Source organism: Myxine glutinosa, chromosome 1, assembly GCF_964187855.1.
Source record: "Myxine glutinosa chromosome 1, kmMyxGlut1.1, whole genome shotgun sequence".
Classification (NCBI taxonomy): domain Eukaryota; kingdom Metazoa; phylum Chordata; class Myxini; order Myxiniformes; family Myxinidae; genus Myxine; species Myxine glutinosa.
The window spans coordinates 212,287,997-212,304,794 of record NC_136261.1 but is presented as its reverse complement, the minus strand read 5'-3'; the positions used below and the strand labels follow the sequence as shown (position 1 = coordinate 212,304,794).

The window sequence follows — 16,798 nt, the reverse complement described above, 5'->3', positions numbered from 1 at the left end:
CAACACAGGAAAGAAGGGCAGATGTACTCTGTCTCAAAGATGGCACCGACAATATTCTGCGAGCGCATCATGCTAATCTTGACCATGGAGATGAGAAGACTCAGATCATAAAGACGGCACTCAAGTTCATATCCAATGATATTGCCTTGATTGATTTAGGTCCAAAGTCATACCCCACCACACACAGTATGACTGACATCGATAGTCAGCTGACACTTGTTCCTGCAAGCCTTCAGATGTTCTTGAGACCGATTGTCAAGACAGACGAAAGAGTTGCCGTTTGGGGGCAGAATTTTATTAAGGCCTGTCGACCTCGGTCTGGAGTATTGCCACACCAAATGGGGCTTGCCATACAACTTGATCATAGATTTGGGTCAAAATGGATGCTCAACAAGTTCCACCGGCTGGGATACACTGAGTCTTACACGGAGACACAAAACTACAAATACTGCTTCCTTAATAGTAGGAGTGGAGATGATGTTCCAGATACTTCTGGCACTCTTGACACCATTGTGGAGGAAACCGATGAACAGATCAATGATGAGGTTGCGGTTGATGCTGCGCTTGAGGATCAATCAGTGATGACAGCCAAAGTGCCAGCCAGTGAAAGTGAATTGTCAAGTAATGATCAGGTGGTCTTTATGGAGGTTGGGGAAACAAACAATGCAGTCACTCAGTTTGTTGGAGACAATATAGATTTAAACATCGTCTCTATTCACGGAAACACTCCCTTTCACTCAATGGGTTGGATCGAAGTCACCTCTCCGGCACCACCTTTGCCAGATCCACAGACAACAGCAGCTTTCCCCCGGGTGAAGTTGAAGGCACTCGACAAAGCTAAGATCCTGAGAGGAACTGAAGTAAAGATTATTCCATTTACGAACAGGAAACAGATAGGAACGAACGCGATCATGTTTCTCCCCCTCGCTGAGCTTTCCTCCTCCCTGGCTCATGATCAGCCACTCCTCACTCCAGGTGACACACTCTGGGCAGCGGCAGGAGTGATCAGACCAGAGACTCTACCTCCAACAGAGGGTGCAGCTGCACAACATTCACTCCGTGCCTACCTGCAGACCCAGGACTGGATCCTTCTACAGAGCATGTCTCTGAACCCCAGTGACTATGGATGGACAATAGGTGTGCATGGGTATGAGCCAGTTCCAACACTGGACCCCACGGCTCCTGAGGAGCTATTGCAGTTCACGAGCTGTAATTGTCATGGAGATTGCAGCAACCGGCGATGCAGCTGCAAGAAGAATGGGGTCACGTGCATCTCGGCCTGTGGAGTCTGTAATGGCATTACATGCAGAAACTGCAGTCATGATGTTGTTGAGTCTGAAGAAGACATAGACAATGACTGTTGAAACTTCTGACATTGTGAATGAGAAATAACTCGAGTATTATATATGTATGTGAAATAAAAGCTACTTTGTGTGTAAATGTAAAAGTGAAAATATAAATGTTAACAATCAACTCAGAATCATGAAAAACCCTTATTTGACCCCTCATAAGTTACTTAAGGGCCGATTAAAAAAAATAAAAATTCTCGAAAATAATTTTTCGGTACCCGAATTCAACAGCTTTTTTTCTGGGTTTCCCACGGGAGTTGAACTTCAACATTTTAACACATGTTATTACACACCTTTACAAACATATTGGTGAAGAAATTTTTTGGTAACAATTTAGTTAACAGATTTGTGAAATATCTCATAAAATGCCCTTACTATAATTACTTAATTATTAATGATTTATTAAGTACTTATACATTTCTTTTCTCATCTGGCCAATATCTCAGGTACCTTTTGAGCTAAAAAGCTGATATTTGGATAAAATAATTTTTCATTGATATAAAAAAATTTTCATACATAATTTTACATTGACATCGATTTTCATACTACCTGTCAGCCTTCTTGTTTAGATGTCTGTTTGTCTGTGATCAGGATATCTCAAAAGGTTCTGGAAGAATTTCGGACTAAACTTGGTGGACAGGTTGGGTGTGCGACAAGAACAAATTGATTACATTTTGGTTCAGGTCCGGATGCATAGCTGGGTATGGGTTTTGGCCCATTTGGCCATACGGCTAATATCCTGTTTCCGGTTAGGGTTGTATAATGCCGCCCGCAGGCTTTAAGGCCTGGTGTTTCACGAAAAATAATCCTGGAAATGATTTGCTTGAAGAATCCTCCTGAAGCTCCCGCACTCGTGATATCGCCTATTCAGCGCGAAAGAGGAGAGACCGGAACGGAGCACTGGCAGGGTTTTTTACGCATCGATGACTTTGGCTTCTACCTTGCGGCGATGAGACACTGGATCTCACTGGCCTGCCGTGAAAGACGTCCCGCGCTTACTGTCGTAAGTCGAAGACCCGTATAGGGGAGAGTCATTGTTATCCTCTCGGGGTTGAGAAGGCAAGGCGATTTGAAAAAATGTTTGGAGCAAGTCGGCAACGGCTACACGGCCATGGAACAATTGCGACAAGACAATGTGGAGTCTTTTTCAAGCATCAACAAAAGCTGCTGTTTTATTTCAGTATGTATACACCCCCACGCGAAAGCAAAACAATAGTTATGGTACTGTGGGGGTGTACGGGGGTAGGGAAAAGCAAGAAAGCATATGAGCTCGCGAATGAAAGCACTTCCTCTTGGAAAGCACTTCCACACGTGCATATACACCGAACTGTAACGCAAACGGTAACTGTAAGCTGCGCTTCACTTCCGTTGAACTTGGGGACGACTAAGAAGAAGACCTTTGTTGGTCGAAAGCTTGTCGAAAATTAAAGATCGACGTCCTGAAGTTACGTCCGCGTCTGATTTAATCTCCCGATTATTTATTTAATGCAAATGAGACGCCCTGCTCGTACTGTGGAGTTTCTACTATTTCTCACAGTTATATATATATATATATATATATATAAAATATATATATTGTTGCGGATTTGAGAATCCTGTGTTTTTTTTATTGTTGTAAATATCACCCTGTGTAAGTGTAATGAATTCTTGTAAATATCTCCGTTTTGTGTGTAAAGGTCAAAAGTCGTCCTCTTAGTTAGTCCATATACATGCACGTAGGCCACCATATAACCTTCTAAATAGTTATTTCCTTATTATGTGTATTAGTTTAAGGCTGTGTTTCCCATTAATTGACTCTGCATTGCACCGAATTGAAATAAGATAGATCCCCTTTTAAATTCCCTCAAAGCCTCCATTTTCCAACTGCCTGCATTGCCAACTGCATTCGCCCTCCATTGAGCACGTGCTCTAACTCGAAGAAAGGCGTGTCTCCACCTCGTCATAGGAAGGAGGAGTGAACCCTTGCCGATCAACCAACCAAGCACGAGGGGTTTGGCTTGAGAGGGCGGAGAAAGAACGATCGGGCAGGTTCGTGAAGATTCGAGGGTGTGGCCCTATATAACCCGTCACGCGACGCCCCCACCAGAAGAAGGGATGAGTTCACCTAAAGGAGTCCACCGCAGCTTTGAACAAACCGCAGCTTTGAACAAACCGCAGTTTTAACCACCGCAGCTTTGAGCGTCGACAGCGGTGACGGCAGTTGCGGCCACGAAGCAACGTCGCTGTGCGGAGACGATTGGGGAGAGTCGGTGGCTGCTCAACTCGAGCCGGGATCACACCCACCACCCGCATCCTTCCCGCCTTGCGATCCCACCTCCTCGTCCGTCCAATCATCCACCTCCAGCTGAACCTTCCTCCCCTTCCAGCCATTCGTTCCTGCCTTCATTCCCCATTCGTGTAAGTCTGATTGTCGTCTGTGTTGTATGTCTTGTCCTGGGGTATAAGTTAAGCCTGTTTAGATAAGTTAGTATTTGCACTGTGTCTTCTGATCCTTCCATCCTTCTGTCTTTATTTTCGTATCTTTCCTTCTCCTTGGTTACTTTTGGTCTTGTACATAATAGTTAGTAATAAATCCTGTTCTTCCTACCTTGCCTTCTTTCCTTTACATCCGTTTCGTTTTAGTGATTTCCCCATTGGATACCTGTGGCACGATTTGGCCAACGTTTCAGAATCGGGTCTAGTTACTTGCTAATGGTTCGTTGCCGCGGCTGCTAATCCGCTCGGCAATTAACATCTTGTCCGCTGTCGCGAACGAGGTTGCTCACCTGCCTCCCTAGAGGGAGCTGAGCAGCTTCAGGACTCACGTCGGTCAGTCACAGACAAGGGGATTAATCCCCCCTTCTTAAGGGAAAAAAGGCCGACGTTGAGATCCGCAATATATATATATATATATACACATACATACATACATACATACATACATACATACATATATATATATATATATATATATATATATATATATATATATACATACATATATATATATATATATACATACATATATATATATATATACATACATATATATAGTATATATATATATATATATATACAATATATATATATATACATACATATATATATATATATATACATACATATATATATATATATATATACATACATACATATATATATATATATATATATACTATACATATATATATATATATATACATACATACATATATATATATATATATATATACATATATATATATATATATACATACATACATATATATATATATATATATACTATATATATATATATAATATATATATATATATATAATATATATATATATATATATATATATATATATATATATATATATATATATATATATATATCAGTAATTCTGTGCTCGCATTGATATGGCTAAATATTAATGGAATCGTCAAATGGAATTCCAATTTGAAAACTTACTTAAATCCATGTAGTCTTCAAGCAAGAAGCTCCACTGCTTAGTAGTCGAATCTACAAAGGAAAATCCATAAGTGACAGAAAAACAGGATGAAAAACAAAATTAATACATCCGATATGAAGTAAGAACTTAAATGTAATTTGCATTTATAGCCATTTAAAGTGATAGTCCTTTTTTCCTCACCATAGCTTCGAGATCTTATTGCCTTGCAGAGAGCTACGACGTCGGCATGGTATGTCACCTCCAGTATGAACCGCGAGCGTGACATTAACACACACTGCCCATGGACTACCACATGTGGTTTGCGCCAGCTGTGGCATGCAAGCATCACTGCTGCAACCGAGAGAGTCCCGCTGGATGATGATGAGGCAGAGGTGAGGGGAGGTGGGGCAGTCCTGCCTGGCAAAGGTTCAATCCTCACTCCTGGGATCTGATGCACATCGGACACTGAGAAAAGTAGAGCAAACAGACAACAAACCATGATAGCACAAACATAAATTTTTGGTTAATGTCTACAAAAGCAGGAAGGAAAGGGGAAACTTTCCTTACGGTTGATAAAAAAAAATTTTTATAAGTAACTGGAGAATGAGAAAGCTTTAATTTTCAGTTTATTTGAAAGGAATGTACAGTTGTACACACAATAGAAATTGTACATTAAAAATGTATGGAAGTCAGCAAAATTTTCCATTCTTTGTTTAGGGGCCCACAATAATTCACACCTTCTTGTGTGGTCAGCTGGGAAAAGGTTTTGTCCAAAGTCTTTGACTAACTATCTGGCCCACAAACCAAATCCTAACTCACAAATTCTGCAAAAATAATTAGTGTATAAGGAAAGTAAAAACACATTGCAACTACTCTGGTAAATATTGTCGCGTCAGACGCCCAGCTATCACAGGCGCTCTGATCCGGAGGTCCAGAGACCTTCACAAATGACAAACAATGTTTGCTGAATTCACACTGCGCTCTTTTCATTAACTATAATCCCCAAGGATCGCCCAAATGCAAGCCGAAACTGGTGGTTGTTCGCACAAGAAAGCAAATGGTGGAAAGATGTTTCTGGGCAAGTAAATGGTTTATTATAAAATGATACCGACACTGGGATGGACAAGACAAAAACCGGAGAGACATGGCACACAAAGACAGACAAATAAGGAATGAAGGATGAAAAGTTACTGTAGAGAGAAGGAATACTGATTAAACTAGAAAGCATCTGAAAATGCAAAGCCTGTCCACGCCGCCATTGTATACGGAATTCTTCTTTTGAATGCTAAACATGACAAAAACAGCTAAAACAAATTGACAATTTTAGGCCACCTTGACCTTTGACCACAAAAGCAATAGGCTTCAGTGTCCCAATATGCAAACCCTGCTCAAACTTGCAAAACCAATTCAATGATGCAATATGCAAATTTTGTTCAAATTTCAGGTCAATCATATAAAAAAAACAATAAAAAAACAACCAGCTTATAGCTTTTGATTGGTGAACCAATTAAGTGACCCAATATGCAAATTCTTAAAATTTCAGGTCAATCAGCTGAAAATTGAGGATTTTGTGACATTAACCTTTGACCAAAGTACACTACATGACCAAAAGTATGTGGACACCCAATCATCAAACATCTTATTCCAAAATCATGGGCATTAATATGGAGTTGGTCCCCCCTTTGCTGCTATAACAGCCTCCATTCTTCTGGGAAGGCTTTCCACTAGATGTTGGAACATTGCTGCGGGGATTTGCTTCCATTCAGACACAAGAGCATTAGTGAGGTCGGGCACTGATGTTGGGCAATTTGGCCTGGCTCGCAGTCGGCGTTCCAATTCATCCCAAAGGTGTTTGATGGAGTTGAGGTCAAGGCTCTGTGCAGGCCAGTCAAGTTCTTCCACACCGATCTCGACAAACCATTTCTGTACAGACATCGCTTTGTGCGCGAGGCCATTAGTCATGCTGAAAAAGGAAAGGGCCTTCCCCAAACTGTTGCCACAAAGTTGAAAGCACACAATCGTCTCGAATGTCATTGTATGCTGTAGCATTATGATTTCCCTTCATTGAAACTAAGGGGCTGAGCCCGAACCATGAAAAACAGCCCCAGACCATTATTCCTCCTCCACTAAACTTTACAGTTGGCACTATGCATTCGGGGCAGGTAGCGTTCTCCTGGCATCTGCCAAACCCAGATTTGTCCGTCGGACTGTCAGATGGTGAAGCGTGATTCATCACTCCACAGAACACGTTTCCACTGCCCCAGAGTCCAATGGCGGCGAGCTTTACACCACTCCAGCCAACGCTTGGCATTGCACATGGTGATCTTAGGCTTGTGTGCGGCTGCTCGGCCATGGGAACCCATTTCATGAAGCTCCCGACAAACAGTTGTTGTGCCGACGTTGCTTCCAGAGGCAGTTTGGAACTCGGTAGTGAGTGCTGCAACCGAGGACAGACAATTGTAACGTGCTACGTGCTTCAGCACTCGGCGGTCTCATTCTGTGAGCTTGTGTGGCCTACCACTTCGCGGCTGAGCTGTTGTTTCTCCGAGACGTTTCCACTTCACAATAACAGCACTTACAGTTGACCGGGAAAGCTCCAGCAGGGCAGAAATTTGATGAACTGACTTGTTGGAAAGGTGGCATCCTATGACGGTGCCACGTTGAAAGTCACTGAGCTCTTCTGTACGGCCCATTCTACTGCCAATGTTTGTCTATGGAGATTGCATGTCTGTGTGCTTGATTATATACACAAAGAATTAAGTTAAGCACCCCCCCCGTTTTTTTACAACCTCGCACATTACAAGTTTGTTGTCGTCAAAACAGTGTAATATACCCATGATATTGCTATATTTTCTGGAGAAGTGATATTATGGTCACATAAAAACATAACAATCATGCCGTTTGTAATATTTTATCCTGAATAATTTAAGGGTGAAATTTTTTGGGAATTTTAGGCATATTTTCACCGCAATTTAAGTATGGAGCTATAGGTCCATCACGGACAGTGTGGATGACGTTTATGTTTTCTAACGTACAGTCATTGTTCTGAGAAGACCTCAAGCGATCTTTGCGTCAATAACGTGTGTAGGACCCACGTGATCGGATCACTGACTCAACCCTACGTCTCATAGACCCTGTAAGCCGTCGTATGCGTTGCTGTGGCAGGTTGAACCCCCTCGAGCACGTTTGGGACATGTTGGGATGACAAATTGCGAAGATGGTCCCTCCAATAGCCAATCTGGATGAATTGGAACGTGCATTACATCGGGAATGGAACAACCTGCCACAGCAACGCATACGACGGCTTACAGGGTCTATGAGACGTAGGGTTGAGTCAGTGATCCGATCACGTGGGTCCTACACACGTTATTGACGCAAAGATCGCTAGAGGTCTTCTCAGAACAATGACTGTACGTTAGAAAACATAAACGTCATCCACACTGTCCGTGATGGACCTATAGCTCCATACTTAAATTGAGGTGAAAATATGCCCAAAATTCCCAAAAAATTTCACCTTAAATTATTCAGAATAAAACATTGAAAACGGCATGATTGTTATGTTTTTATGTGACCATAATATCACTTCTCCAGAAAATATAGCAATATCATGGGTATATTACACTGGTTTGACGACAACAAACTTGTAATGTGCGAGGTTGTAAAAAAACGGGGGGGGGTGCTTAACTTAATTCTTTGTGTATATATACCTGTCAGCAATGGGTGTGGCTGAAACAGCTGAATCTCCTAATTAGAAGGGGTGTCGGCATACCTTTGGTCATGTCGTGTATTAACTTGTTCCCTCCATATTCCCATCATAAAGCTTTGTTGAAAATTTGATGACAAAAGCTCAAATGGTAAAAGGTCCGTAACACACACACACACGACTGCAAAACACCATCTCCCGCTGCACAGGGGCATGCTGATAAATACCTACCGAAAGCACCTAAATAAATCGTTATCCGACACAAACGAAATATGGGAAAAACAGTTGAGGGCTTGAGGCAGACAGGAGCTGATGTTGCTGTCGGTGGTGAGGTCATGGAGGTTGGTGTGGCACAGGGTGAAGTGTGGCTCGGGACAGTAGAAATTGTGATGAGGAGCGATGGTGAGCTGTCCGATCACCGTAACAGGTCCTTCCACTGGGGCAATGAAGTAGAAGCGAGAAAGAGATGTTGTTCTCACAAAGGTCCAAGTCCAACTGCCACGCATGCGTGGACATGGCCATTATCACCTTGGGGACCGCCTTCAAGGTAGCGGGTCCCGTTATTGGCCGTCCACTGTCTGTGGGCGCCGTCATTCTCCACAGCTCACTACGCCACCCTGGCCCACTGTCTTCTGGCCAAACGGCCCTGTTAATGGCAATCAGCACTTTCCATGTGTTTTTGGTGTTAAACGCCACAAGTCCTGTACAGGAAGTTAACACAACACAACCTTTTCCTACTCTGCTCTATTGTTTACAATCACTACCCCCTCAGTGCACATATTACGTATGAATTACCTCTGACAGATCACCAATACAGGAGTAAATCTTACCTACTTGAACACACGGTCCGTACTATTCTTAGCACAATCAATAGGTCCTCTAACCCCACATAACATCCAACAATACTTACAAAGGCCGTCATGATCTTCTGTGGAAAAGCTCCACGTTTTACTCTCACCATCTGCAATGGGATACATGGTATTGATTGAGGTGCAATGGGATACGTATTATTGATTCAAGTGTATCGATTTAGATAGTACAATGAAACTCCTATGATTACCTTTATTTATAAAATGAATTTCTTGCTAACGAGCCTTGCTCATTTGCCAATTGACATTAAATAGAGATAAAAATCCCCCATACTATATAGGTATTTGTCCATTGTATACCAAGATTGCTGTAAATGATATCTACTCATTATTTATTTGTCATGCATGCAATTTACATAGTACAAGCTCCCTCATGAGCCTTAGATCAATGTAACAAAAATAATAAATAAATAAAATTCAATAAATAGATAAAATGCATTAAAATCATAAGTTGGAATGAATATGCCAAAAGTGGAAATTGTTCTACAAGTTTAAGAGAGGAGAGGGAAATCACACACACATGCAACTTCATTTTGCTGGATATAAAGAGGGTTTGAGTCTTGGACTGATTTGAGTCTTGAAGACAAGGTTGGTGGAGCCCCATTGGGAGAAGACATGGAAATCACAACTGATGGAGGTAACAGTTGAGAGGTGATCGGCAGCAAGGGACTGGAAGGAAGTGTACTGGGATTTATAACTTGTGGAGGAGTGGAGGGTGGAATTATCAGAAAGGAATGGACAGATGTTGACGAAAAAAAGAAAGAGGGAGGGCTGGATGGCAGAATCTTGAGGGACACCAGAATTAATGAGGTGGGGATCAGAGAGAGCCTCAACAATGCAGGTAGAGATCGATCACCAGGCAAGGAGGCTGGAAAACCAGGAGATCGAGCTGAGGCTGAATACCATACATTGGGAGCTTTATTCGGACCCCTTTGTGCCAGACTCTGCCAAAGGCCTCGCTGATCATGTTCAGCACAACTAAACTTTCTCCGACGTGCTCGAGAGCTGAATACCATTCATTGGTAATGTAGGCCAGGAGGATGCCAACTGACCTGCCTTTGTGGAAGCTATATTGGTGGTCATTGAGGAGAGAGCAGGATTTGATGCAGCTTAAAATTGTTCATTGATGAGAAACTTCAGGACTTTGGCGATATTGGAGTTCAAGAAGATTGGATGGTAATTGGAGGGATCAGACATCTTTGGGACAGGGCAGACATAGGCAGGTTTCAAGGAGTTTGGATAAATACCGGTAGAGTAAAAGATGTTGAAAAGCTTGGAGAAAATCTGAGCAAGTTCAGGAATGCAGCGTTTGAATACAACAGCGGGGATGCCATAACTTGATGGTTAATTCAGACATCAAACTAGAACAGCACTCGGTAGAGCGCATACCTCCACCAGGCTGGACAGTTTCGGTTTTGTATTCACCGATAGGCCGGATCTGGATTTGGACCTGAACCAAAATCGAATCGGCTTGTTCTTGTCGCCTAACTAACTCATCCACCAAGTTTCGTCCAAATCCGTCCACAACTTTTTGAAATATCGTGCTATACGTATATCGATACATTACTAACATAATTGCCTTCGCCGGTGTTGAGAATACTTCTGTGCATAAGGCAATTTTTCCAAAAATAAAAATCGCGTTTTTTGGATCGGAAATTAGTTTGATAGTCATGAAATTTTCTGGAGATGTTGGGTACAGTTAGGTAATGGTGAAGAAAATATTTTTTTTGCAAAAAACGATCGAAGGCAATTATGTTAGTAACGTATCAATATCGTTTTTGGCCCTACCACCCAATGGTGAAGAATCACTAAAAAATTATTGTATCCGGATCCTGGTCCTCACCAAAATCTAATAATTTCATCCTTGTACACATATCCAACCAAGCTCCTTACCAAATTTCGACCAAATCCATGCACAACTTTTTTATATATCCTGTTCACAGACAGACAGACAAACTTATAGTGGAAACATAACCTCCACTCACCTTGGGTGGTGGAGGTAAAAGGGAGCTTGTATAAGTTATTCAAACCTGTAATCTGGTGTATTGTGACAACAATTGCTCCACAGACTTAAAATCTATTTACATGGGTCATCCCAAAAGTTCCGTCACCTCTAACCTACATAAGATATAGTACTACTGACCAACTGTATTCATGCCACAATATTCTCCATAGTTTTAACAATATTAAATGAACTTTGTCCAGTGGTCAACAAACTTTTCGATTGCAGCCAACTCAGCTCCAACAACAAATAACCTTTCCAAGTCAAATATATATAAATATACACATACACAGGGTGTTTCAAAAAAAGTGGACTATTTGAGCAGCCTGATATTCTGTCATTTCTAATGCTAGACTCTTCTCTCTTGCAGGTTATGTTGGTGGTGGTATGTCATTTCTACCAAGTAGTCAGTAGGACCCTACATCAACTATGGTGTTCACAGTGGAACAAAACGTGAAAATTGTGACTTTGTGGTGCAAGACAAAGTCCGACATGCAGGTGCACCGAGGATACCGTCATGTCGGTATTACAATGTTCACACCCGTAATTACAGAGTGAAGACAATCGTTTGCACGTACAGGATACTCACCATACAACCGACTGGGTATGCGCTTGAAAAGCATGATGAGTTCGGCTTTATAACAGACTTCCACCTTGAAACGTTCAGGCGAAAGAGGGACACAACAACCCTGGACACCTGATCCCCGTGGTATTACAGCTCTTGCATACTTGCAAGTCATACTTTGCGACAACGTTGTCGGCGAAATCTGAGGCTGCAACGACACTACAGAATTGCACCCAGAAAGACTGTTTATGCTCTTAGAAGCCACAGAAGATGAGGATTTGGAGTAGAAGCTGGAACTTGGCAATGAGCAAAAACTTTCGAGGGTGTTACCTGGCGTTTTGGTTGAGACAAGCACCGAGGCGGGTTGAAAAAGAGCTGTGACACTTTGGGGCTTGACTTCCGTACTATCACATAAAATGCTGTTCTCTTTTTGATCACGTTGGACTGAGGTTGCGCTAAAGTGAGTTTCCTTGGTAACACAATTGGTATTATACAAGGTCCCAGTCGATCCCATCGAGAGGCACTGCACCTGCTTTCCACTTTGGCAATTGCCGTTGCTGCCACCACTGGATACATTGCTAGCAGGCTGGAATTGAGTGTGCCCATTTTGAGCACCCAAGGCTAGCCTCTCCGCTCGTTTAGCAAGGGCCCGTTGTCTGTTCGCCTCAATCCGACGTTGCTGCTCATCACTCAATCCACTCATGGTGATGCAATGACATGTAGCACCGTGAAAGAGCCAGAAACAAGCATTCGGACAATGTCAATTTGCAGGATGTTGAGGGGATAATCTCAGTCTCCTTCAAGTCGTCTCGTTTTCTTTTCAGCCAGAAAAAACTAGAAGTCCAGCATCTGCAATACAATATCAACCAGCAATGAGCTTTCTTCAAAGAACAAATGTGGTTACATAATCTGCACGAGAATGACATTTAGAGGAGACCGCTGGGGTGGGGGGAAGTGATCACCACATGACTCCTCTGCACATAAACGTGTACCATGTAGTGGTGGCATACAGTATTACAATTACCTTTTTTTACCTGGGCAACGCTGAGGTTAAAGCACTCTTCACACGGGTTAATTTGTCCTCCTTCCCTCCCCATCCATCCCCCTCTGTGGGGCATATAGATTACAATAGATCTAGGCTCAGGACTCAAGAACGCCACAGGTGTATTCAGTTACCAAGTTTACACCCTCCCGTTCTCTTTGTGGTAATAAACCTTTTGCTCATATAAACCTGCACGTGGTCATTCAAGGTACGGGACTTTGTCATTAAGCACGACTGAATTGGCTTCAAAAACACGGTAACGGGCTGATTGAGAAATGCGCATTTAACGTGCATATGGCAACGTTGAAAAATTACATATGGCTATTTTTATAGAGGCACATACAGGCTTGATTAAGCCTTACTAATAATTTAACACTGGACCCAAAAAAGCCAGATAAAATCTGACACAACAAAACTGGACAGTGTATAATCAGCAGAGGCCTATACAGGCTGAATGTGTTAGGCCATTCCTGGAAAAAGATGGCGACCATATAATTTTGTATCAGCACTATGGTGGGTGGAGTCAAGAAACAGATGTGGGTGTGGTCAGATCAGTAGATCTACAACCTTGGTCACAGATCCACATCAGTAGATCACCTACATCAATAGATCCAACACCTCAGTCATGGGCCCACATTAGATCACTTACATCAGTGGATCCACAAAATCAGTCATGGACCCACATTAGTAGATCACCTACATCAATAGATCCAACACCTCAGTCATGGGCCCACATTAGATCACTTACATTAGTGGATCCACAAAATCAGTCATAGACTCACATTAGTAGATCACCTACATCAGTGGATCCACAACCTCGGTCATGGATCCATATTAGTAGATCACCGAAATCAGTGGATCCACAAAATCAGTCATGCACCCACATTAGTAGAACACCTACATCAATAGATCCAACACCTCAGTCATGGGCCCACATTAGATCACTTACATCAGTGGATCCACAAAATCAGTCATGGACCCACATTAGTAGATCACCTACATCAATAAATCCACAACCTCAGTCATGGATCCACATTAGTAGATTATCTACATCAGTAGATCCACAACCTCGGTCATGGATCCACAACAGTAGATCACATACATCAACAGATCCACAACCTCAGTTATGGATCCACATTAGTAGATTACCTACATCAGTACATCCATCATCAGTACATCCATCATCAGTACATCAGTGGATCCACAAAGAGAAGATTGTCATGGGCCCCGCAAGGCTAACCCCCGCTCTCGCAGGGAAAATGGCCTTATAAAAATGCCTGTTGTTGTTGTTGTTGTGGATCCACAACCTCGGTCATAGATCCACATCAGTAGATCACCTACATCAGTTGCAGTCAATCAACCCGTCAATGCAACATCACTAATCAAACTTTCCACGCTAGAGGAGGATGTAATGCATTAACACACAGCATACAGTGAATGTTTTGGGTCTCCACCAAAGTCGAAGATCAAAGACAGTTGAGATAAAGATTAGAGACCCAGATCAAACCGAAATAACTCCCGCAATGAAAACTTCAAGCGATCGATCATTCATTCCCTCCCTGTGTACGTCTCATTACCATTCGTTCAAACGTCCGTTCGCCCCACGAAGTAAAATATACCATACTCACTCATTCACTCACTCCTTCTCGTCTTATTCAATCACAAAATTCTTTCCAATACAACTCTTGCACCGTTTATCGCTCCTTTGGTCATGTTTAGCCTAGCACCTATTGCACTGTACAGGTACGATACATATAGTTGCTCAAGTTGACGAATACAGTGCATGTACAGTACAACGGAATCCTACTTCCTGGCGTCCAGTCCAAAGGCGCCAAAATAAAAATGACCGTTTGATAAATCATTCTCCCCTGGCATAGTCCAGGATGCATTGCGCGGCCACAAAGCGAGTTTTCGCATGAGGGATTTTTACACCTGGTCCACGAATGAATCGGTTCAATTTAATGCAGTTCCCTTGCGCTTGCAGTGATGTGCGGTGTGTGCGATGCGTCCATTAAATGGCCCTGCGGTTTTTATTCATTTACCGTTGATATCTAGCTGTAGGTGCTTTAACGTTATCGTCAGTCAATCGGGCAAAACTACTCAAAACCATCTTACCGATTGCAGGAATTCGGACAACGCGCTAATACACCGCCTGGAGTGCAAACACTGGTCACATGACTTATGGGGCACATCCAGGGTGAGGCACAAGTTCCAGGATACGGTTTTAGCTGCTGATATGTCGTGAATTTGGTACATTGTGGATATTCAATGAGTACAATGAGCGAATTCCTGCTGGACATTCCATGAGTAGGTAGCTACTTGTTATGTTATTCAATGAGTAGATATTATACCATATCTCTTGTTTCAAGGTTATAACTCATCTTGCTCTTAGTCTTATCCTTCATTTTGTAATTCTGTGTTTTTATTACTATTATTACATACTAGGGCATGCCCGTACTATATATACAGTATATCTAAAATTATATCCCCCCCCCTCTATTTACATGAAATGGTTTGGTCCAAAGCGAACGGCTTGCGAGTGGTGACAATCCCCCCCCTCTATTTACATGCAATGGTTTGGTCCAAAGCGAACGGCTTCCGGAGTTTGGTAAAGAAATCGCCATCGCGTGCACAAACGCGCAGGAAAGCGAATGAATCGCAAATTCGTTTTTATTAGTTGTAAAACATAGTTTAACGCCAACATAGTTTGCAAACGTGAAATAAATGAATACGCTCTCAAATGTGCCATCCGAGGCAGAGTGTGCCCGCCACGTTCGGCACACGCGATCGTTCGCTGCTCTCTGATTGGTTGAATCGTTTTTTGGACATAGCTCGGTAAGTAATTGTCCGATTAATATGAAACCTTGAAAAGGCACATCCTCGGGTCCCCAGCAATATACCTGGCAAGTTAAAAGTATATCGGACCCGTGGTTGTCGAGAAACAGCGGTCACAGACAAACGTACAGACAGAGATTACTGGAATTATAGATAGAAGATTAGCCCTTGTTAGCCCAGGAGACAGGTTTTGTAGTCGCTTCTGTGTGTGTGTACTGTGTATATATATATCTGTATCTATCTGTGTGTGTGTGTGTGTATTTATATATCTGTATCTATGTGTGTGTGTGTGTGTATATATATATATATATATCTGTCTTTCTGTGTGTGTGTGTGTGTGTATGTGTGTGTATCTCAGTCTGTCTGTCTGTCTTTGTGTGGGTGTGTGTGCGTGTGTGTGTGTGTCTGTGTCTGTCTGTCTTTCTATGTGTGTGTGTCTGTCTTTATTTGTGTTTGTGTGTGTGTGTGTCTGTGTCTGCGTGTCTGTCTGTCTGTCTTTCTGTGGGTGTGTGGGTGTCTGCCTTTCTGTGTGTGCGTCTGTCTTTCTTTTTGTGTGTGTGTCTGTCTTTCTTTTTGTGTGTATGTGTGTGTCTTTCTGTGTGTGTGTGTGTGTGTGTGTGTGTCTTTCTGTGGGTGTGTGGGTGTCTGCCTTTCTGTGTGTGCGTCTGTCTTTCTTTTTGTGTGTGTGTGTGTCTTTCTGTGTGTGTGTGTGTGTGTGTGTGTGTGTGTGTCTTTCTGTGTGTATGTGTGTGTGTGTGTGTGTGTGTGTGTGTGTGTGTCTTTCTGTGTGTGTGTGTGTGTGTGTCTTTCTGTGTGTGTGTGTGTGTGTGTGTGTGTGTGTGTGTGTGTGTGTGTGTGTGTGTGTGTGTGTGTATGTGTGTCCATGTCCGGGCCGTAACTTTTTTGCCTTTTGGGTTTTGTCATCATCTTTTCACCAAAGTTTTATTATGGTTATACAGAGAAAGCAAATTAATAATTTTGTCAAAAGGTCAAAGGTCAGCATCACATAAAATCGTCAAT

At 42.4% G+C, this 16,798-nt stretch overlaps 2 protein-coding genes across 14 annotated transcripts in view; one reads left to right on the top strand and one right to left on the bottom strand.

The window, feature by feature from the left end:
- The window catches only part of SMARCAL1 (SNF2 related chromatin remodeling annealing helicase 1), a 75,671-nt gene extending 60,783 nt beyond the window's left edge, over window positions 1-14,888 (bottom strand). For 2 of the 12 annotated variants that reach the window (XM_078783156.1, XM_078783193.1), the window contains exons 1-5: window positions 14,097-14,210; window positions 11,926-12,750; window positions 9,376-9,426; window positions 4,964-5,227; window positions 4,783-4,833 (exon numbers count right to left, since the gene is read on the bottom strand). In XM_078783156.1, coding sequence (XP_078639282.1) covers window positions 4,783-4,833; window positions 4,964-5,227; window positions 9,376-9,426; window positions 11,926-12,604 — 1,045 coding nt within the window. In that variant the 5' untranslated portion in view covers window positions 12,605-12,750; window positions 14,097-14,210. Of the gene's footprint in view, window positions 1-4,782; window positions 4,834-4,963; window positions 5,228-9,375; window positions 9,427-11,925; window positions 12,751-14,079; window positions 14,211-14,450 lie in introns of those variants that run through there. The other 10 variants (XM_078783170.1, XM_078783181.1, XM_078783162.1 and 7 more) reach the window with 10 other exon arrangements.
- A 227-nt stretch (window positions 14,889-15,115) lies between these two features.
- Window positions 15,116-16,798, top strand: part of LOC137433736 (sterol 26-hydroxylase, mitochondrial) — an 81,089-nt gene continuing 79,406 nt past the window's right edge. The window contains exon 1 of one of the 2 annotated variants that reach the window (XM_068126012.2): window positions 15,116-15,250. The gene's annotated coding sequence lies outside the window, so the exon portion shown is untranslated. Of the gene's footprint in view, window positions 15,255-16,798 lie in introns of both variants that reach the window. The other variant, XM_068126019.2, reaches the window with a different exon arrangement.